We start from the raw sequence: 23239 nt of genomic DNA, 5'->3' as shown, positions 1-23239 counted from the left end.
CCATCTTGTTTTTAGCCAGCCTTTATCAATTCAGTGGAATTTGGATCTGGACTGGTATGAGGCCTCTGATGTAGTCAGGTGGGATTCTGTGGATCAGTGTTGATACTGGTTGATAGTGTTCTGTTCCTCTAGTACAGGGCTGGTGAGCTTTTTCCTTTTGATTTCTACAAAAAAAGAAAATGACAGCAGTAGTGGTCTTCATTCATTATGCAGTATAGATGATAAAGATTATTTGTACATTTAAATTAATACGTAAAAAGGATATACTGTTTGAAGGGGATTAATTTAAAAAAAAAAAAATCTTGATACATTGACAGATAAGTATAACTGAAGAAAAATGGTAAACTGGAGTGGAAACCTCCTGGGAAGAACAGCCTGAATATGCTTTTGGGAGAATGCTCAGTAGTATTAGCATGCAATGCATAGCTTCTCTTTAAGAAGTTTTTTGTAAAAATGTATATACCATATGAGATAAAATTTCTTAGTGGTAGTCATTATATTTTCCACTATGTCAACATATTGCACTTTTAGACTCCTAAAAGGAATATTTTCCCATCCCAAATCTAGCTGCTTTTAAGGAAATCTGCCCTGGTGGAATGGGTTATACGGTTTCTGGCCCTCACAGAAACAAGCTATATCATCACCCTGCAGTTAGAGTACAGCCACCTGCCATTGGCAAGACCCCGATTACTCAACCTGTTGCTAAAGGTACTTCTCCTCCACCTCTCCCAGCAAAGGAAGAGCCAGTGGAGGCACTGACCTTCTCACAGAAAAGTGAGACTGAGATGGCTGTACAAGAAGGTGAGAGTGGGAAAATTTAGTCTTTCTCTATTTCTGTGCATGTGTCTTCCATGGTTTGTTTCTTTGCATGGTAGCTGCAGACAGTGCAGATGAGAGGCATCACTCCCCAGAGCAGAGCATTCCATGGTGCCCAGTGTATTGCACCGCATCATTCACTTCTCACAGGTTGTGGGTAGGTCCTACCAGATGCTGAGACCATGGAAAGAGAGCAATACTGCTTTAATATCAATAACTTTTATGATCAGAAATAGTACATATTTCTTGCAAGACATTAAAAAATTTATATATATTTTTTTATTATTATTTTTTTTTTAATGAATTCGAATAAGAACTTATATGAAATTCCTACCACTCCTTCCCAGAAAAAAAAGTCGTATTTGTGGAGGGAAAAAGTCCTAAACCACTCTTCCTTGTCTAAAGAAAAGACAAATTTTAAAACTTGATTTTTTAAAATTTTTTTTTGCAATAAATCATTGCAAAGTTGATAGGGGTGAATTATATATCATTATGGCATTAATTTACCTTTAAAATATTTACAGATGTTGATATCCCTTGAAAGGAATTGAAAAGGTTTCATCAGTGGGTTAATAACCTGTGTGTTTGTCACATTGCTTCTGAGGAAGCAGGTAAACAATTGAGAAACCTGCAGGGCAGCTGAATACTGAGTAAATAAACCTTTGAAGGTGTGTAGAATCTGGTTTCAGGTTAGTTTTTATACTTGCTTCAGGAGCATTGCTTCAGGTTTGCACTATTTTGGAATGAGGTTTGAGCCTGAATTTTCTGTGACGGCGACAGCTACTTTCAAATGTGATTAAATATATAATAAAATGTTTTGTGAAAACTGATTAATTCTCTTTTTTCTTTCTGGTTTTAGTGGCAACTGCAGCTCCTGATCAGGTAAAACATGATGTAATTTATGTAAGAATTAGAATGCAGGCCATGTGTACAAAATGAGATACAGATAACTGAAAGGATTTAGAATTTATGATGAATAGACAGGTCACTGTGGACTTACTTTTCAAACCCCGAGGCAAAAAGAGCTCATGTTGTTATAATATACAAAAACAGGTAGATAGTGAGGTACAGGAAAGAGATTATTTTAACCTCTCTTAGAGGCATTTGTTGGAGGGTCTGGTATGTGTTGCTCTATCTTGTCCTGGAGACAGTATTTTGAAGAAGGTACTGAAAAATGCAGAGAGTATGGAGATACCAACAGCTAGAGAAAATAAATCAGAGAGAAACATGATGAAGCTTTGATAAGCATTTGTGACACCTGCTTGTAAGACTGGTATTAGTGCCTAAGTTAATTTCCTAGTTTGTTTAGGGTGTTTCTTGTTCATTGGAGAAGAACCAGTGTATCTATGTGAAGTCTCCCATTCTGGAGGAATGTTTCAGGTCTCTATGCTGGAGGTTATGGCATTTGTTATGAATAATTGCATCTGTGCTCCATTTCATTTTCCTACAGACATATAAGCATCTAACATTTCTGTGAAAATAAGATGATAGGTTCAATAGCTAAGAAGGAACCTCTCACAAGTGTCAGACACCTAAATGTGATTGTATACTTTCGTGTGATGCCAAACTGCATTCAAATGCTATTTGTAAGCAATTAAAGACCAGAGAATGAGAGAATTATGGAGGGACTAAGCCCAAAATACAATTAGAAGCTCCAGGAAGTGGCTGCTTCAAGTAAAATCCATGTTAAATTGTATGCCATCATGTAAATGTAGTATTCTATGTTCATTCAGGTTTAAATTGGTGGTGATTAATGATCTGTTATCAAAAGCCACTCATGTGAGAATGTTAGAAGTGTCTCAAGCCAGGAGTTTGTGGGTAGCCAGGAATTAAGGGAATGTTTTCAGAATGTTATTTTATCATTTTTTCTAGGAATTAGCTTCCATTGATCAAGAAAAGCAGCCTTATCTAGAGCCTGGGCAGCCTCAGCTTTCACCTGGAATTTCAACAATTAACCTGAATCCACAATTTCCAGGTAACTTATTTTATCTTTTCTTTAAGTATGAGACGGTGCTTACAGTTCTTAAAACTAATGGGAAAGTAGCAATTCTAATAGAGGTTAATGAAAAACAGTGATTGACGCTCCAAAAGCAATTGCTACCTCATTAAAAAAAATCCTGGAAGCAGAAGTGGGAGGATTGAGAGTTTGGCATTGGCTTGTTGACTTGTTTAGAAGATAAAGACATGTTTTAAGAAGAAGTGATATCCTGGATTATGTGTATGAAAATTTTAATGTCGGCAGAGGTGAAGCCTTGTACTTCTTTCAAGAGGAAGCAGTGCTTAGCTGGCTCATTGCAGATTTTTGCATAACCTTTGAAAAAGTTTTACAACTGTGTTTGCTTTCTTTAGCACCTCAGTGGCTTTTTTTCACTAGTAGATTGATGAAAACCACAATTACATGGGTTTCTTTTTCTACTGTAAGTCAAAGCAGAATAAACAAATGAAAATCTCCATAGTGCATAGCTTATTCAGTATCATGTGTGAATTCTTTAAGGGTTGGGTTTTCTGAATGCTTTAAGGTGGGTTTTTTGGATATGATTGATTTCCATTCCATGTCACACAGTAGTGATTGAGAAAACATCCCCTTCTTTGCCTGTTGAAGTTGCTCCCGAAGTCTCTACTTCAAGTGCAAGTCAGGTTATTGCACCTACTCAAGTTACAGGTATTGTACTTTTCTTTTAAAACTACAATAAATTAAGAAATTACTGAGTTCCTGACATTATTATTCTGTGGTGTTGCTGAATTACCATAGTGAAGAGAACATGGTTGTAGAGCAGAGGGAATATTCTGGAGAAAGTGCAGAACAGCACAACAATGAGGCTGCTATCAAGAGAGCCAGGACCAGGTCCTCCCAGGATGTACCTGCCATTTTTGTATCCACAAGTAAAGGATAGAAGACAAAATTAATAATTCACCTCAGATTCAGTTCTGGACTTTCTTTGCAGATCTGCAAGGAAAGTCCAGAACTGAATGCTTCTTGAATACACGTGAGGTTGTTAAACAGTCTACATGTGTATTCATAAAGTATACATGATGTTGTTCGTTAAGGGATGTAGATCAGAGTGTTCTACAAAAAGCAGGTGAGATGTTACTTTAAGATCTATTTCAAAATGTTCTTTTGATGTTTGTGCTTTGCTCGTTTTAATGTATTAGAGTTGCCTCCTCTACATCTATTTGTCAAGTAATAAAAATAACAGGAATGCAAGTAATGCACCTGCCATAGCTGAAATTTGTCTAAATGACAACTGTGTTGTAAAGACATCAGAATTTCTTTTGCTTTGTACATTTAGAAGCAAAAAGGTGAATGTAGTTTATTTGGATACATGAGAGCTTTACAATGTCACATTGGTTAGAAGGAACCAGAATGAACACAGGCTTTGAAGTGGTTGCAATATCCTGGTAAATACTCTAACATGCATTCTTGCATATGGTAGAGATATTTAGGCCTAAAAAGAGGTTTCCTCATTTCCATTCAGAGTGAGAAACTTCACATATTTTAATAAAAAATGAACTCTTCAAAATGGCTTTTCTTTATGCAGGAATGGATTTTTGAGTTGATGCAATGCACACAGGATCTAAATCACCCAGTTGTTTGTACAGTTCTGTCTGCAGTTAAATCCTCCTGAATGTACTGTAAGAGTAGAGAAAATATCCTGTCCTTCTGTAAGCATTCAACTGCTGCCTTTGGTTTGCTGTAATTACAGTTCATCAATCCCATAGGAAAGTTTAAATAGTTGCAATCATCAAACTAGAACTTGGAAATCTGTGACTGTGCCCCTTCTGGCAGACAGCTCTCTGCTTCCTTACAGGGAGAGAAATTTACCCTGCTGGGAACTCACATCAGTTAGTAAAAAGAAAGTGGTAGTTTTCCATGTTCTGTTTTTTATTTCCTCAGGAAAATTAATAGAAATAGAAATTGCTGTGTGCTATAAATCAATATGTTGTTCAGAGTTAATAAAGTACAAGTGCAATAAGATTTGTAGGACAAAATGCTGAAAAGGATTTAAAAACTGAATGCAATTCAAGTTGAGAACTTTTTGAGTGCCTTATTTCTGTACTTTAAAATTTAGTTAAATTTAAATGTGATCTGTTTCCAAATGGTCTAGATAAACAATTCATCTTTACAGTTAATTTCTTCTTTTTCAGGAATCGCAATTCCATACTGCAGTGCAACCTTAGTTTGTTGCAACCGAACACAGTCATTAATTTTTTCTGCAGTAATGCATATACTTCAGGAATTTCTAAAACTGCTGTAAGGATTCAGCATCCAATGCTGCCCATATCTGAATCTCCTTATCTTACAAAATAAATCCAAGACATCAGTAGATTAGTATTCTGTAAATCAGAATACCCACTGTAATCAGAAACTCACTACAGTTGTTTTTTTAATGTGCAGTGCAAAGGTTGAGCCGTATATTTTTTTATATTATCTTACCTTCATTTTACTTTACATTTTATGTACTGATTTATAGATCTTGGATGGGACATAAGATTATGTCACTAGGAAGAGCCCAGATGGTTTCTAGATTTTTCCAGATAAGGTATCCATTAGAGAAACTCAGGAGTTGCAAACTTGATTTACAGTTGTTTTCAGGCCTGATCTTTCTACTTGGGTTACAGAGTATTGTGCACTTACTGAACTATGTGAGTTTAACATTAAATTTCTCTTTGTTTGCTTAGAAATCAACGAATGTACAGTTAATCCTGATATCTGTGGAGCAGGACACTGTGTTAATTTGCCTGTGGGATACACTTGCATCTGCTACAAGGGGTTCAAACTTAATGATCAGCAGACGAAGTGCATTGGTATGAAATGATGCTTTCTAAAATCTGAAATAACTATGCTATGAAATGCTTGAAATGTAGAATCTGGTTAGGGGAGATCTCTACAGAGCAGTCAGGAATTGTTTCCTCTGTTGAATGCTTCCAAACTACAAGTTGGTTTTTTTTATGCCAAATAAAATTTAGAGGGTAGTCTCAAACATAGCCTTTCAGCTGCTCTGAAGTGAGTGGGAATTTAATGAAATTGAATGAAAACTTTTCCCAGTGTGATGTAAGAGAAAAAGTGATTAGGCAGACCATCTCTTCTCAGCTGTATATCAGGTATCTAAAAGTCAGACTACTAGGAAGAAACACATTTCTGTTTGGAAAAAGAATGAATTTGTTCCTGTTTCTCACAGGGATTTACCCAATTACCAGCTCTGCAGCCAGACTAAGCCCAGGCATTTTGTTAGGTCATTCCTTTCAGCCTAAAAAGACAAAGTATATCATAACCCAGAAGCACAGTAAGAGGTCTGCAAAATGAGGTCTTCATCCCCTTTTAAGCTAGTAAATTCCAGATCAGAGGCCTCTGATGAACATAAGGCAGAGCAGAAATGGTTCCTACATGAGCCATTTCAGATTTGGAAGCAGCTGTATTGTTGTCTTTTCTTCATTCAGAATATACTGGTTCCTCTGTAACTTGGATCAGAAAGGGTGGATTGTATCTACAGATTATAGCATTGAAAATGTTCATGCCATCAAAGCTCAGTAGCTTCATGCTGTAACACATGCTGTCAGGTGCAACTACAGTACTGAAAAATAAATTCTGCAACATAGCCAAATGGCAACTTAGAATCTATTTCATCCAAGTTCTATTAATGTTCCATGCAGCTTGTGCTGATGTTGCACACAGTGTAGTGATTTGAGCTGTAGTCATGTCACGTTCTTCAGGCCAATGCAATATTCTTACAGTCTAAGCCAATAACAGCATTGTTCTCCAACCAAAACTGTTTAATGCATCTTTTTTGCATCTCTGAGAAAAAAACATACATACCTTTTCAAACAGTTAAAATAATTACAAGATCAGTCTTTTCAAACGCTTGGCATAGAATGCACAAAAAGAATCACAACTATGTACATTATTCTATAATCTTACTTTTTCATTTCATTTATAGATATTAATGAGTGTAATCAGGCACCACATCTCTGTTCCCTTGGACGCTGTGAAAATACAGAAGGAAGTTTCCTATGTATTTGCCAAGCTGGATTCATGGCCAGTGAAGATGGAACTGACTGCGTTGGTAATAACTAGTCTCCTTTATATAAAAGAAAAATGTAAAAATCATTCAAGAAGCATGGCCTAAACTCTCCTAAATTCCCCTTTTCAGCTCTTTTTTCCTCAGTGTCAGTAGTACTGGACTGGTGTCTGGAAGTATATTTCACTGTCTCTCACCAAGTATTGTGGTGAGAAAGGCACCGGAGTAGCTGATACTCCTTTTCAAAATGTTTGTCTGTTGAAAAATAAGAATTTATTCAGTACATCATGATTTGTGAAAACTACCAATTAATAAAAACACCTGCTGTGTAAAATAAAAGTATTCAACACTCTTTCAATGAGTTGAAGCTGGTACAAACCATATTTTTAAATATAGCTGAAAACAGCCACAGACTTCACAAAGCAACAGAAAAAGCCTGAAGGGACTGTGGTGTGCCTGAGGTTAGTGCTGCCTTGGGCACTGCATACATGCAGCAGCAGACATTATGTTTGCAGCCATAGGAATGCTCCCAGGCCACCTTCTATACCCTGACTGTTTCTCAAACTCATTCTCTCTGTGCTAACAAGCAGTGAGGGGGCTTGCAAACAGCTTCAAAATCCAAACTTACTTAGTGTTTAGTTAAAGCACAGTTTTCAGGAGATGTAGGCATTCAATACTTTGATGGTGAAGCAGCTTCTCTTAACTTCTCTTTGTCATTTGCAGATTTTGATGAATGTTCAAGACCTCACACTTGTGGAGAAGGCTTTTGTATAAACACTCTTGGCTCATACAGATGTGAATATTGTGATAGTGGATACCAAATGAACAGGAGAGGGGAATGTGAAGGTAGGTTTGGACTCTTCACTAGTGTCGAGGATGAAGTTACCATTTATTGATAGCACATAAACAGTGCCAAAGTACTGCTGTTGGGAATGATTCACACTCCCTGCTATTCAAGAGAGTCTTGGCACTGCTGCTTGAGCTGCAAAGGGACAAATCTCACAGGGTGCATCTTAAACAAGAAGCCTTTGTGAGTACTCTTCATTCTTTGCCATTGTTTGGTTTTTGGAACTGCAATTCCTATTATTTAAATTTAAGATGCTGCAAAGGAGTTCTCCCACTGTGTACAGAACCATCATGGAGCAGCCATTTTATCATCTCTTGCCATGGAACTACTTAACATCATTAGTCCTTTCCTGTTTGCCAATTTTCTGTTTAAAAAAAAAAAAAAAAAGTTTTAATTTTTCCAGGTAGAAAATGATATATCAAGCAAATATTTCATGTTACAGGAGATCCTAGCACATCTGATCTTCAAAGCTTCACATTATTTTTAGTGTGATATTTTGGCCTTTTTTCCTGGTATTATTTTATTTTCAACTTGAATGATGAACTAAAAAACCCAAGAAATAATTTTAATTTTAAACATGATTTTGTTTATGCTTTAGTCTAAGTTACATAGGATAGCATAAAATTGCTGACATGTTAGGTTGCCCAGCAAATAAGCAACTTAAAGCTGCCATGAATATGTTTGCTGCTCTGAGCAATGCGAAAAAATTCCTCTTTCAATTTTTTAAAAATTTATTTAAATGTTTCACAGACTCCACTCTTACATATAGTCTTTGCAAATCTTCTCTGTGTCTAGAGAACCTATAATTCAATTAGGCTAGAAATCAGACTATTATACTACATCAGATTTGTTATTAACTTGTATTTTAAATATTGTGGTGGTAGTCCTCTGTAATTTAACTTAACAAAATGTAACTTCTGAAATCAAGTTCTCTGTTGAAAGTATTTAAGGTTGCTTCAGGGGAAAATCCTCCTACATTAATCCATCAAACCCAGGAAATGACACATTTAGGGAATCATTTCACCATGTCGTCGCCCTACTGACAGATTTCTAATTTCACAAAAAACTTCTTTCCACCCCCTCTACAGTTCAAAAGCAAAGGCAAGAATCCTCCAAGCTGCACACAATACTCACAGTTCACTTGCACTTCCTCACCCCATCTTCATTCTGCCTTCAAGCTGTGCTCACACAAGCTCTGTCACAGGCCTAGCCAGGGGAGAGTGCATACATTGTTGTAGAGTCTGTTGTTTATGTAGAACAGTGTTGTAGTGATAGCTGAGCATCATTGCATAGGATGAAGAATTCTTGTAGAATCTTCTTGTGATTTTTTTTTTTTTTTATGCTTTACCACATTTAGACTTTTTTTGACTGAAAATTTCTATACCAAGTACATCATTCATGTTCTACGTTTTGAGGGCAGACACAGTCCAGAGAGTTCTGAGGAGAAATTATAGCAGAAGTGTAATTTTCTTTGTCAATTAAGTAAGAAAAAAAAATCCCACAGTAATTTAATGAGAAACTTTTACAGGTCTGCATTATAGCAGTTGAAGAAGCTTGTTGGTGTTTTGATGAGGAAGTACTCTAAGCTAGATAATTGTGATTCTATGAAAAACTGTGATTTGCCTACATCCAGTGAGTTGTTTGGAACTGGGATATTCAATTCTTTCAGGCTTGGAGCATTTTCCAGTTAAATTATGAATGTTGGGAGCTCCTTGAGTTTCGTGAGCTTGTTCTCAAAACTAGGAGTGAATTTCCTCCCTGTGATCTCTGCTCGAGTAGCAGTCCTTAATTGCAGAAGACAAAACTGCCGGGCCTGGGGCAGGAAAAGGATGGAAGCTTAGGAAGCTGAGTTTAGAGGGGACTAAAGATTTAATTAGTTCTGTGCACTGTGTGAAGCAAGTATTTAATGAGAAAGATTATAATTATTGTGTAATTAAATATCACATTATAAAATGATCTCACACATATAAGCAGACTGCAAGGAGGCTGCCTACACAGTTTTAATTCCAGTATCTTCTGATCATTAATCACTTAACAGCAGCTTGTCTTTGAATGTTGTTTTTTGTGTGCAGTGTCCTCTAGATTGCATATGATGCAGATCTTACAAGTTTCCTTGGTGCAGAATAAGAAGTTCTTCTTGCTCAGACAGAGCCTGTACATGAGTTCCATGACTTTTTTAGGACCTATCTCTTCTTGTCATGGCAATCTAGGACCTTGCCTGATGCAGAAAGTCCCTGTATCACCCTAACACTGCCAGCCTGTGATGTGGCTTGTGCCTTCTTTCAGACAAAATTAACTCCTAACTCCATGCATCTTTGATTCTCATTCACGCAATTACATTTTTAGTCCCCATAGCACTTACATGCTGAATAACTCTACTGAATTGGAGAATACCAAATTGTGCTTTGCTTTTGGATACCAGTTACAATTTTAATGTTGGTGAAATGAACTTCCAAAGTCTTACTATAGGAAGAATCTCAGGCACTTCAATATGGTAAAGAAGTAACATAAGGAAAATTACTCTTACTTGTGGTAGCCAGAAATCTGATAGGCTGCATGTTCTGGAAGACCTACCAAAGATTTTTAGTGTAATAGAGAATTCAGATTCAGTTGCATATATCATGAGCTACTATATTTCTCAGAGATGCCCCTTAGCTGGCACAAATCTGTGTGAACTTGTTCTTTCCTGTGTCTCTAACAGATAAATTATGCAAAACTCTGAATGCTTTAGTATCACGGGAGGAGAGTCAGAGTAACCAGATTATTGTTCAGTATTCCATCAGAGCTTTGACCAGTATTTCCTTTTCTCTTCTCTTTTGTAGACATCGATGAATGCCTGACTCCAGCTACCTGTCCAGATGCACAGTGCCTTAATGCTCCTGGCTCCTACCAGTGCATTCCTTGCAGAGTGGGGTTCAGAGGCTGGAACGGACAGTGCCATGGTATGTTTAGTACTCCTTGTCTCTCTGGTTGTAGTTCTTGTTCTGAGGTGCTGTGTTTCATATTCAATCAGTGTTACAACCTGATGACAGTACTGTGCCCTTGGTCTCCATTTAATTTCATTCAAGAATAACTGAAAATATGAGATTTTTGAAATTACTTTATGTTCTCAGACACAGTATATAAAAGGAAGTCTTGTTTTGCTGTAGATAAATGAACACTGAATCCAGACTGCAAATTATATCATTATAAGCTACAAAAACAAAATTCTTGAACAGAGAGAGGATGTATTGTCAGTGAAATACTAGTAGGCTGTTGTTAAATGAAAAGACAAGGCAGTGCTAATACATCAGAGGGACTCGCAGGTTTTTCAGTAGAATATGGGATTTTGCTCACAGACCATATTAATAAAACTCCTTAATTATCTGTACTTCTAGAAAAACATTAGCATATCTTAAAGCCCCTTGTCTAACTTCAGGAATTTAGGATGGATTTCTCACATTTTATTTTTGTTGATTGGTATATAAGTGTTAGACTTTTTTTTTTCATAATCAGTTTTGACCATTTGAAGTAAAAGTAACAAAGAGCATATTAATCAATAGTGCAAAAAGAGACAATCTTTTACAGTTTTGAGTGCCATTTTTTGGGACACTACCAGAAACTTAAATTTAGCATTGGTTGTAAAGGATCTGCTATCTGTTGCGACTATTCCTTCCCACTCCATGTAACACATGCCCTATAATTTGTTGAAATAACCATGTTACCTAAACAGGTGTACAGTAACCTGAATAGAGGGGTTGTCTGTGTTACTGTTGTAGGGCAGATTGTCAGTGTACTTCCATGGCTTATTTTGTAATAGCTCCCAATTCTGGGATTTGGTTCAGTTCACAAAGCAGTCTAAGAGCAGTTTGCTTGAAACATTTCTGGTGGCTGGGATCTGATGTGCTCCAGCTGCAAATGTGGTGCTGATCTGTGGATCAAGATTAGAGCCAAGTTGCAGTGAAGCAATGGTGTGGCTGTCAGAACCTCATCACCAGTTTTTCTGTGCAGATTGCACTGTTTTCAAGTATCCTATTTTTTGAAGAAGTCATACTCTCTGAACAGATCTGGTCTGTCATAGCTGCATATTTGGTCTTGCAATTTGATTTACTGTGGAGTAATGTATTTATGTATTTCTCAGGTAATTTCATTGATTTTAATGGAGTTGTAACAAGCTACGAAGTGTTTACAACAAATTAATGAGCTTCACTTTGCACAAATTACTCCATATTCATCTTTGCTTCATTCCTTCCCACCTGCTTGCATTCCTGGTGCCTTTGCAAAGAATGTGGCATGTGTACTCTGTTAGAGCACTTTCTTACTTCTTTTTTTTTATCCTGCAAAATGTCGGCCTATTTTTGCCTTCTTTCCCAATATTAAGCTTTATTTCTGTACCTATTTATGAAAGAAAATTCTCTGGCATAATTTCCAGTTGTGTTATTCTTCTTAACCAGGCTAGTAGGAGGGGAATTGGATAAGTCAGTGCTTTGCTTAGAACTAAGTCATGTAAGGAATATGTCTTGGTTTAAAGTGGTAATTTTTTCCTTGTATTACTGCATGTAGCTTCCCTTTTTTCTTTTGTTTTATGAAATGTTCTAAGCCTAGACATTCTTACTCACTTCATTAATGATGTGATCAGTCCACTTTTTGTTTATCCTAGGCTTACATCATGTTGGAAATGAGCCATACACATTTTAGAAAATGTCATGCAGACAATTTTTCTTAAATCTGTAGTTCTGCAGTATGGCACCATTTTAAGTACACAAAAAAGGAAAATATTTCCCATTATCTATGAAGGGTATTTAAATCCATTGTTCCATAAATTAATTTGTTTCTTCTGTTAGTTCAGATCAGTTGCAGTTCTTCTAGTTTTCCACAGTGCTGATTTCAGTATTTTTTTTTTTACCTCATTTCATTAGTCTACCTGCACTGTATGCCTGGAAAATCTAATATTACAATCCTACAGATAGATCTTTGATGCCATTTATATTGTAATCTTGCAGGATTTAAAGCCAGGAACATAGCCACTTGTTTCATTAAGCCAAATCAATCAGTTCACTTCAAACTTATGTAGACTACATTTAATTGGAGTTTAGATAGGAATGTTCGATGCATGTTGGAAGAAATGGAAAAGGACACCTGCACAGCCTGTCTCCTTGTTATCTTGAAATTCCCACTGTCCTAGGTCCCTCAGTGCATCTGTGTTGTATAGGGACTATTTGAAATAAATAATTGATTTTTAATTTGACTTTCAACCTCTGGTTCATTTTTATTCCATTTTTCTCTGTGCACATTTTCATATTCAAATTAAATCATATATCAAGATGTGTGTCTAGAGCACACTTCTGTGTATTGATGAACAAATTTAAAAAACAGGTTGACAAAACTTTCTATATCACTTCATCCTTGTGGTTACCACTGTGGTGGATTTTGAAGCTGCATGGTTATCTGTCAATATTCAAATTGTGCAGTTTTAAGGATCCTGTTAGAAGATACCAAAACTAATACAGAGGTAAGCAGAGCTAATCCAAATACCTCTAGCCCTACTGTAGGGAGCACCAATAGAATCAGTTATAACTCTGGATTTCATCTCAGAAGATTTAAGTTCTCTTCCTGTTTTTTCTGCTGGCTTTATGGGCAAGTCTCTTGATCTTTGAGTCCCATCCAAAAATCAGAAATAGTATTCCAGGTTTCTTGGTTGGGCAGCTTGGAGATGAAAGTGAATCTGTAAGGAGCAATTTTGTTGTTCATTTGGAATTTTGTGCTCTTGAATTGGATTCTCTGTGTTTGAAGAGATTCTTCAATTAGAGCATTGATCATGTACATTGAGAGCAAAGACTGTGTTTTGTAGAGCAAGTGGTGAGCTGGGAAATAAGCCTTGGAGAAAGGAATAAGTAGTAACACCTACTGAACACCATAGCACAGCATCTGTGGATCTCTGCTGTCATCCCTCCAAGGATGTCACTGCCTCTGCCTGGCCAGGCTGCAACAGAACATCTTATTTGCAGAGGCTCAAGGGAGGAACTGAGTTGTAGGTCGTGGGGAATATGGTGGTAATGGTGATTTCCTTTGTGTCTGGGGGAAGCTGGGCTTTGTCAAAGGCAGGTGGTACCGGGAACTTAAAAAGAGCCATGTGTGTAAGTACACATGAGGAAAATACTTACTGCATGTATTCACAATAATAATAAGGGCCATGATGATGATTTAAAGATGTCTGATCTTCCAGCTCTCCCTGTGCCACAGCTGCCTAAATGGCTCAAGTGGCTCAAACAGTTAGCACTTTCTTACACTGATGGGTTTTGTGTGGTCTGCAGTGGCAAAAAACAGGATAATTGGGAGTAATATGATTTCTGGCACATAAAGACGAACAAAGGGTAGTTCTTTTCCTGCATCAGTGAAGCTAAAAAAATGCAGCTTTTTTCCATAAACAAGGACATGTGCTGACTACTGCTACCCCAAAATAATGAAATAAAATTTGAAAACTAGTCCATTTTTTCTTCTGAAGAGAAAACCACTGCTAGAAGAAAACCAGTAATTGTTATTTTAGAATACAGAATTAATTCTGGCTGTATTTATAGCAAAATAGGTTTCTTATTTGATTCTTGCTTTGTTGACTTATACAAATTGCATTCAGAAGGAATTCTTGAAAATTAGTGTTAAGTAGCAGCACAGCAATTTTCATGTTGGCCAAAGAAAGTGGCCCATACCTTTCCTTCAGAGAAGGATGGAAGTAGGTGTCTATGAAATAGCTTATAAGAAAAAAAAGTGCTGCTTTTTAGTCCTAAAGAAAGGATAGCTTGTGAATAGGAAGAGAGATTTTGCATAATCCAGTGGAGCTCCTTCATGAGTACGTCGAGTAGCATTACAAAGGGACCTGCTTGAAGTGCTGAAATCCCATTGAAATAAATTCCTCAGGAATACTAACCATGTTTATGATGTAATTTGAATGTATACCCAAGCTCAAGTGAAAGGTGGTTGTACCCCAGTTAATTTCTTGTGCTTTCTTTCTATTCACAGATATAAATGAATGTCAGTATGGCCATCACTGTGCAAATGGACGTTGTGAAAATACAGAGGGATCCTTCAGGTGTATTTGTGCCCCAGGTTTCAAACTCTCTGCATCAAAGGATCAGTGTGAAGGTAAGAAAGAATAGAAAGATATGATTAAAATTCATAAGGTTGCACTTACCTAATATTTTTTATGTCTCTCTTTTTGTTTTGTTTGTATTTTGTAGATTTTGACATGTGTTATAAAGCCAATCAAGAACATGTAGTAGTGTTTGTATTGCTAAGCTGAATTTTTTGCAAAATCCATTGCATATATGGCATTTTGGAGGTTTAAGGACAGTGGCTTTTGCTTTTCTTTCTATCTTTTTTTTCCTGCCATGTGGCTGAGTGGAATCAAAAAACCTAGGCTGCTCCCCTTTGGAATCCAGCAGTGTCAGCTACCACTGAGCAACCTGCACTGGTGTCTCTGTATTTCCAGAGAGAGAGCTTGCTGTTTCTAGGAACAGTACTTGTACCTCCAAAGTGTCAGTTTCCACATTTCCTCCACATCTAAAATTCCCCATCAGGACTGCTCTTGTGGAATAAAATTAGGTCTGAAGTTAGAGTGAAGTAGTGTGAGGGAGAACCTATAGCGTCAACAAGAGAAATGAATATTCCTCTCCTTAACTAGAGGGTACTTGAAACTTCCCTAATGGTGAAAATCTGGGACAGTCTCTCCAGGCTGTGGAAGTGCACAGAAACCTACATGTTTCTCGTCAGATGTTGGATTTCTTTCTTTTTCCTTTCCCTCAGCCTTCCCTAAGTGTCTCTGTACAGCACCAAACACTTTCAGACTTCAGAGTGCTAAAAATAATACAGTAAAACTAAATGATCGTTCATAGAAATTTGTCAGGAAGTTTGAAACAAAACATCAGTGTAAGTTAAGTGTCTTGAGTGAGTTAAATGTGCTGTCCAGGACACACAGCAGACTGATCTTGGGGAAAATATGTAGACAAAATTTGACTGCTTCCTCTGAGCCTTTCATGGAAAAGAGCCCTTGCCAAGCTGAGCTGGCATGTGCAGACTGTTCTTCTTAAAGTGCACCCTTCTAAAGTAAGGACCTGTACACATGCCCAGCTGCTTCATGGAGCCCCACAGATTTCAGTGATCCTTAAATGCTAAACTTCTGTGGTTGCAAGGAACCGTTACTTCAGAGGTCAGACTGTACAGCCATAACACAGACCTGAAAAACCTCATTGAGTAACATTCTCCTGTTGGAATTGAAGTGTATTTCCAGAAAGACATTCAGCTGTGCCAAAATGCCAGAAGTGACCAAGAACTCACCGTGTCAATTTAACTACTGCTTCTTAATGAATATTTTACAAATAACAGAGGGAAAATAAGCTTCCTAGCTCAAACAAGGCATGTGCTATGTTCTGAATTCGGAGTGCCACTCCCCTCCAATACTTTTGAGTTTTCCATAGGAAAATGTAAGTTTGATGTTCAAATCCATCTGTTAGCTCAGGCTGACCCCAGTTTATGAGAACTGAAGTGCAGAGGGATTAGCAGTGTTGTGGAAGCAAAGAGACATTTCTCCACAGTTAGGTGATTAATACTGTTCCAAGGCAAGACTTTTAAGAAGCCTTAATGTACAGTTAAATAGGAGATTAGCCTTTCAGTGTGCATCTGAAAGCCACACCCTGGTCAGAGGTGGTGATCCTGCTGGAAAGTATTTTGTGGGTTTTGCTGACTCACTGGAGTGGCTGACTTGCTACCTCTGCCAGATATAACAGAAACAAAAGCAGCTCTCAGGCAGCATGTGTGTGTATTTGTGAGTCTGTGTGTACCCGATTGTCCATTGAGGGATAAATTGGCATTACAGGAGAGAATGTTGAACACAGTCATCTCAAGGAAAACACACAGTCTGCAGTTTCATATATTTTTATGCATTACATTAGCTGTCTGTATTAAATAAATACAAACAAGCAGTACTTGGTTTGGTACTTGGTACACAGGGTTTTGATACTGTGCTTTGCTGTTTTGGTCAGACTTGGCCTTTGCACCATTTGATGAGTAATTGGTGTTTTCAGATGTGTAACAGTTTCACTGTCTCTGCTGCTGCAGATATTAATGAATGCCAGCAGCGGTCAGTCTGTACTAATGGACGCTGCAGGAACACAGAAGGATCTTTCAGATGTATCTGTAGCCAAGGCTACTCATTATCATCTACTGGAGACCAGTGTGAAGGTAAGCTTAGGGACTTAAGCTAATTTTTTTCAATAAGATCTTGGATATTTCAGTTATAGGTGTGAACTCTTTATCTGTTGCCTTTCTTTCTCTACACTGCCAACCATTTGTTCCCACCAACACAGCCACATATTTAATGGATTCTTAGAAATAGTCCCCGTTATCTTTCCACATACAAGAAGTCAGGATATAAGTTTCCAGCAGTAAGATTGGAAGACCAGTTGACATTACTACCAAAAACAAGTCAGCCTTTCCAAACCTTGTTTAAGTTCTGACAGAGGCTCTGTATTGCAAAAGCTTCTGCCAGCATACATTATTCTCATGGGGTAATTAAAACTTCTCCACCTGGTTTTGGGAACCTGTAACCAGCCACTACAATCACACGTGCACTGGCAAGAGAAAGTATTTAGTAGATGACAAGTTCCAGCAGGACCTACTGGAACTCATAGGTTGCACTGTCTCAAAAGGCAATTTAGGTAATGAGCTTGTAAAAACAAAAGTAAGAAGTGCAAGATGTACAATATATGTAGTGAGAAATGCTGTGTTATAGAGGAAAAAAAAAAATCTCTTGTCTCTCAAATAAAACAATTTAATTGTCCAGTAACTGATTTTTTTCCTTATGAAGCATTTCAAAGCTAGTCCCTCTTCTCTGTTGGGCTGTATCGTCTGATATGGTACATCTGATGCACCATGGCCACCTTGAGAAGGGGGAAGTAACTCTCCTTAAGGTCTCACTGTATGTGTGGCATTAGCTCATAAAAGTTTTTCAGTCCCTGGTGTGCTTTCTGTAACTGCTGATACCTTGCAAGATACAGCTTCTTACTGCTGTTCTACCAAAGAGTGTTCTGCTGCTAGGTTATCCTCTGCACAGTGCTTGGAAGTAAGTGCTCATCTTATCCCTCACAGCAATAGGTCAGGAATCCTCCTTTTCAAGTGGTGCAGGCATAAGAGCCGTTCCCCCCCCGGGCCAACCAAATGTTATCTCTAGACGAACTTGTAACAGACTTTATCATCAGTGATTAGATTGGATTGTCCACATTCAATGGGTGTCAGCCTCTCTTGAAACTCTCATCCGCAAAGAAAAAGGATATCTTATAAAATCTTCTCAGCACACTGATACTCTTTGGTCCTGAGCTGTTTGGAGAATATGTTCATGGAAGGACTTAAAACAGTCTTCTCATCATTTGTGCTGAGTACCAGCATCTCTTGCATCAGCTTCAACAAATGTGGGCTGATGATGCAATGCACTAGAAATTTGTGTCAAAGAATTTTGCTCTCATCTGGCTTCAAGATCTTCAAGAACTGCAGCAGATGTAGAGATACTCTGTCAAAGGTCAAAGAAAAATGTGGTGTAATGGATCACAGGTCCTTCCTGCCTCCCAAAGACAGAACAGATAATATGGTAGCATTCCTGACAATTACTAATCTGACTTGCTCTGAGTAGACTTCAGATGAGATTTCAAACTTCTCTTCGGACTGCTTTGGTGCATTTCATACAGCCCAAGAAGTCATGGTAGCTGTTGCAGCTCTCCATCACCTGGCCTGTCAGGATAAGTCCATGCTTTATCTTCAACTCTGTCTTGATCCTGCTCAAAGGCAGCTTCAAGACAAAATACTTTCAGATGCTTTCAAGGCAAAAAGAAGAGGGATTGAATCAAACAAGGAAAAATGGTGAAACCATTCCCTTACCCCAGGAACTTTGTCTCATTTAAAAGTCTGCAACCCAATTTACAGCTTCTCCACCCAGTGACAAAGTGGTTAATTTCTGTAGCTACAGTTTGTTCTCTGAAGACTTCTCTATATATTGCAAGTCCTGCACAAAATAATTAATCTCTTGAAGTGGAAGAAGATCTTCTTTTTGTGTTTTCATTCTATCCCTTCAAAATTTTCTGAAGTGCAGGATATTATAGACTGCTTTTTGTACTATGGAAACTGAAGAGAAAAATCACCTTTAGAAGATATCCAGTGTTTCTCTGCATAAGGGTCTCTGATTTTTGGATTAGCCTATTTACCTGAATGTTTTCTAAGACTTCACTGAGAAAGCAGGAAAGAGATGACAAAAAGTGTTAACATAGCACAGCACAATTGTCTAGAAAGGACAAAGTGGTTCAAATTTTGTCCAGTTTCTTGAAGTGCCAGCTATGGACATTTGACACATCAGAGGATACCCCATAAATGTATGATACTGTAAAACAAATGTGATTAGCAAATCACTTGGAAGAAATATGTTTGTTTAATTAGGTTTTCATCTGGTGCAGGCGTTTTCTTAAAGATGTTGCATGCAAGAAGCAGTTTGCTGATTTGATCATTATAACTTGTGCAAACTTTGTGGGATATTGCCAAATTCAGCAGAATTATGCTGTGCTCATTTTCAGCTGTGCTTTTTGCAACTCCTTGGCTGGAGTTTTTGTTTAGAAGCCCTTGTGCAGTATTTTACTTGTTTAGGAATGAGAGTTATTTGCAAATAACTTGTATACATCAATGTATACATGCAGTATGTCTTCAAGATACACACCCATATGCATGTTTACCTTCTGCCTCAGTCAGTTATCCTGTTCTTGAGATGAAGTGACATTGAGACTTCCTGCTCATTGTTGCCCTGAATAAGAGGGAACACGAAATGTGAGGGCATCTATGAGGCCTTGTCTTAACCAGGAGGGAGTGGGAATGTGTGCCAGTAGGACCTACATACAGACTGTACATCTCAAAGAACTTGGGTTAGTGGAATAAAGTCTGAAGCATAAGTCTTCAGTGTTTTAGAGATTTTGCTAGCCAAAATGTTCATGCATGTGTAAAGGGTGATAAAAAGTATTGAATGTCTCAAGCATGAGTTACTGCCTCTGATTTTTCTGGGGATTCTTATGCAGAGCTCATAGGGTCTATGAAGAGTTGCATCACAGAAAGGGAGGTTTGAATCCTATATGAAAAATAATGCATTTTGACTGAATTTGGCAGAAGACACCTTCTTGTTGTGAGACTTGGCATTAACTTAGCACAAGGGAGTCATTAATTTTTCTCATGCTCCTAGTCAAAATTAATCGCTTTCTAAATAAGCCACAATTTATTTTGCAGTTGAAAATGGTTATAAAACATGTGGTTATCTAAAGGTCACAACTTTGTCAATGTTAAGTGCAATTTTATCTTCTAGAGCATTCATTTGTGTAAGAATGCTATCCCTATTTCTTACTTTTATTAAATAGATTAAATCCCAAGGAGAACTATATAGTGTGGGCATTCCAAAGATCCATGTAGAAATGAGGTCATGTCCTCTTTTTAATTACAATTGTTATTCATTCCTACAGCATAGGAAAAGGTTACAATTCTAATTGGCTAAAATCCAAAATTAAGAAATTAGAATAATCAAAGGTAAGGAAAAGTCTTTGATTATTGTTTTTCAGAGGACGCTAACTGCATTATCAAAGCAATAGACTGGGTAGATTATTAGGTAGGGCTCTGTGGAGGCTGAGGAAAGTTGCTTATGAGACAGTTTTTTTATTCTACTCTCACTTTCTGTTTGCTTTTAAAACTTAGAGGCACAGGCACCAAATACCTTGTGATCTTTAGCTGCAATGAAACCAAAACTGTATAATATCACTGGAATGTCGGCACTTGCTGACTTAATCCTGTACCCATAGTAGCTGTACTCTGTTTCCTCCACTGGGCTGCCTTTAAGCCCTTTGAAAGACAGCGGGAAGAAAAGACTTTAGGTGGAGACGTTGCCAGTGTCCTGTTCTTGAAGTATTGAATTACCTCGTGTCTAGTTTGTATCCTGAAACTTCCCCTGCTGTGTGTCAGTCTTTTATCCTGTGGATATCAAGACACTGGGGCAGAGATGTACAGGCTTGGGGTTTGGTCCTGAATGTGGTGTATAGGCAGCTGGGAAACAAGATCCCGCGTGCCTGGGCTCTGGAGCTGGATTTATGGCTGGGGTGTAGCACTGTGCAAAAGCAGCCATTCAGCTGCATAACCCAGCTGCTAAAAGCCTGTGAGTTGGCTGTACTAAAGCTGTACTACATCTCATGGGCTGCATGAAAAGCCCCCATTAGCACAGCAGTGCACACATTGTGGTGGTCCCTGTCCTATGACCTGGCTGCTGTGTGAGCAGTTTCCCAGGCTCATCCTGGCTGGTGTGACACACCAGCTATGCTTGGGCTTGCCAGCTCTCAGGGGGGTGCCTGAGTCAGGTCACTTCCAGCTCAGGGATTTCTGTATGGCGGTTTAAACATGTCCAAAGATGACTATTTTAAATTGGCATTAGTAGGTACTTTTTGAGTCTGTCTTCTAAATGTGCAGCTGCTTGGATTTCTTTTTAACTGTGTTGCTGTTATGATGTGCTTTTGTGAAAGAGGCAGATGGTACATGAGTCATATTTGCTAGGAGTAAATCACATACAAACTCAAATTTCAAAGCCTTCTTTAAATATGAGAAGTTTGATGACATGATGAAAGGAGAATAATAACAAAGAATCCTGAAGTGCAGTAAACTTGATTTCCGTGTGTGCACACAGTTGCTTCAAATTATACTGAAACTATTCAAACTTTCATCCATTTTGACATCATCTAATAATTCAGTTGCCTTTTTATTTCAGATGTTGATGAATGCCTTCAAGACAGCAATGTTTGCCTAAGAGGAAGCTGCATAAACACTGAAGGGTCTTACAAATGCACTTGTCCAGATGGTTTCCAGCAGATAGCAAATAGGGGATGTCAAGGTATGAAATACCTGGATCATTATTATAAATGTGCAGGTTTGTAAGTGTAACTTGTGATAGTCACAGATCATGCTAAGGAAGAGAAACTCATTTATCTTTTATAGTACTTTCTTACTCTTCTTATTTTTATTCTCATTCATTCTATTCTCTTAGTAAATACATGCTGAGAAATTATTTCAAGAGGCTGAAGTCTCAGCCTTCCTAACTTGAAGTAGAATCTGTGTTAGACCTGAGGGCTGCTTTTTTCCCAAATCCTGGAAACATTTATTTTGACAGAGCATTCTGTGTGTTGTGACTCAGAGGTGTAACAACAAGAGCAGCATTGTTAGCATCAAGTCACATTAGATATCACCTCTAGAGAACACTTGGAGTACTTTGTGGAGGATGGGTGGTGAAAAAGAGAATGTGTTACCTGAGACTGAGTCAGCATTGCCAAACCCAGGAAAACACTTCACAGGTTTTAGTTCTGAAGAATCCCATCTTCAAGTTGGCACAATACCCAGGCATGCCTCATCACTTTTGCCCGCCATTTTTGTGAGACAGAAACCATGGTATTTGAGCTGGAGAGTGATAATATGTTCATGTTCTAAATGGCTGAAGGACCAGAGCACTGGACTTTGCTCTCTTATGCACAGTTTAGACTTGAGCTGAGAAACTGGATTCCAGCTCATTCACATTGAAGATCTCCTTCAGCAAACACTAAATTCTCTGTAAAAGTTTTGAGTATTCTGTGTGACTGCTTTCTAATTCAAAAAATGTTGCATTCAGCATACAGAAGTGCTGTATTAGACCTTGCTTTAGGAAATATAAGAGAATTGACCACAATCTTACATCAGTGGCAGCTTTGATACCCCTCTATTCTTTTCACTCTGCCATCTTAAGTAGTAGATATATGCCTCATATTTTAAATGGATAAATATAACAAAACTGAAAGTGCTTATGAGGCAAATAGGAGACAAACAGTGCAGACAGAGAGCTATTGAATTAAACTGACAAATTTATCACAGAGTGCAATGTCTGCAAGTTGAATCTGGTCTAGACTAGAAGTTAGGGATATGTGTTTTGGTAAGGAGAAAGTTGAAAATACTCCAAAACAAGAGAAACTGCAGTTTGCTCTTTCAGACGTATTATACTCAATTTCCCTAACACTGGTAATTTTGTTTTCCTGTCCTTTAATACATCATTCTAGCTTGTGTAATCAGCTGGTTGGGTTTCCAGTATTTTTCTGGCAGTTTTAAGATAGCAAAATCTTGAGTATAGTATGAGAAGATACAATACTACACTTGTTATTGCTGATCTCTCACTATCCCAAACTTTCAGAGGGCTTCTGGAAGTAGTTGATGGTTTTTATTTGCTGCAAATTCAGAGAAGACTTTATATCTGTAGGTGTTGTGTTCAGCACAGTTCACTGACTTTTCCTTAGGCACCTCATGCAGATACAACTTCCCTGAGCTGCCTGCCTCTTTCTTCTTATGGCTGTGATTTCAGGACACTGGTCAGAAGGTTTACACACAGGCTAGAATCAGTTTATAGCTAGAGAAAATTCTATAATGGATGTTATGGTCTTGAGATGATAATGTTGAAAACATAATTTCCCTAGTATATCAAAATTGCTTGCTATGTTGATATGTTCTG

At 37.8% G+C, this 23239-nt stretch overlaps 1 protein-coding gene across 9 annotated transcripts in view; it reads left to right on the top strand.

Annotated features, from left to right (window-relative positions):
• Positions 1-23239, top strand: part of LTBP1 (latent transforming growth factor beta binding protein 1) — a 184481-nt gene that overhangs the window by 119070 nt on the left and 42172 nt on the right. For 3 of the 9 annotated variants that reach the window (XM_079332373.1, XM_079332375.1, XM_079332371.1), the window contains exons 12-22: positions 568-801; positions 1676-1698; positions 2689-2791; positions 3380-3478; positions 5497-5622; positions 6753-6878; positions 7557-7679; positions 10503-10622; positions 14677-14799; positions 16771-16893; positions 21482-21604. In XM_079332373.1, the coding sequence (XP_079188499.1) occupies positions 568-801; positions 1676-1698; positions 2689-2791; positions 3380-3478; positions 5497-5622; positions 6753-6878; positions 7557-7679; positions 10503-10622; positions 14677-14799; positions 16771-16893; positions 21482-21604 (1323 nt within the window). The remainder of the gene's footprint in view (positions 1-567; positions 802-1675; positions 1699-2688; positions 2792-3379; positions 3479-5496; positions 5623-6752; positions 6879-7556; positions 7680-10502; positions 10623-14676; positions 14800-16770; positions 16894-21481; positions 21605-23239) is intronic. The other 6 variants (XM_079332372.1, XM_079332378.1, XM_079332377.1 and 3 more) reach the window with 4 other exon arrangements.

The sequence above is a fragment of the Erithacus rubecula genome (genome assembly GCF_903797595.1).
Source record: "Erithacus rubecula genome assembly, chromosome: 2".
NCBI lineage: Eukaryota > Metazoa > Chordata > Aves > Passeriformes > Muscicapidae > Erithacus > Erithacus rubecula.
This window is presented reverse-complemented; position numbering and strand designations above follow the sequence as displayed.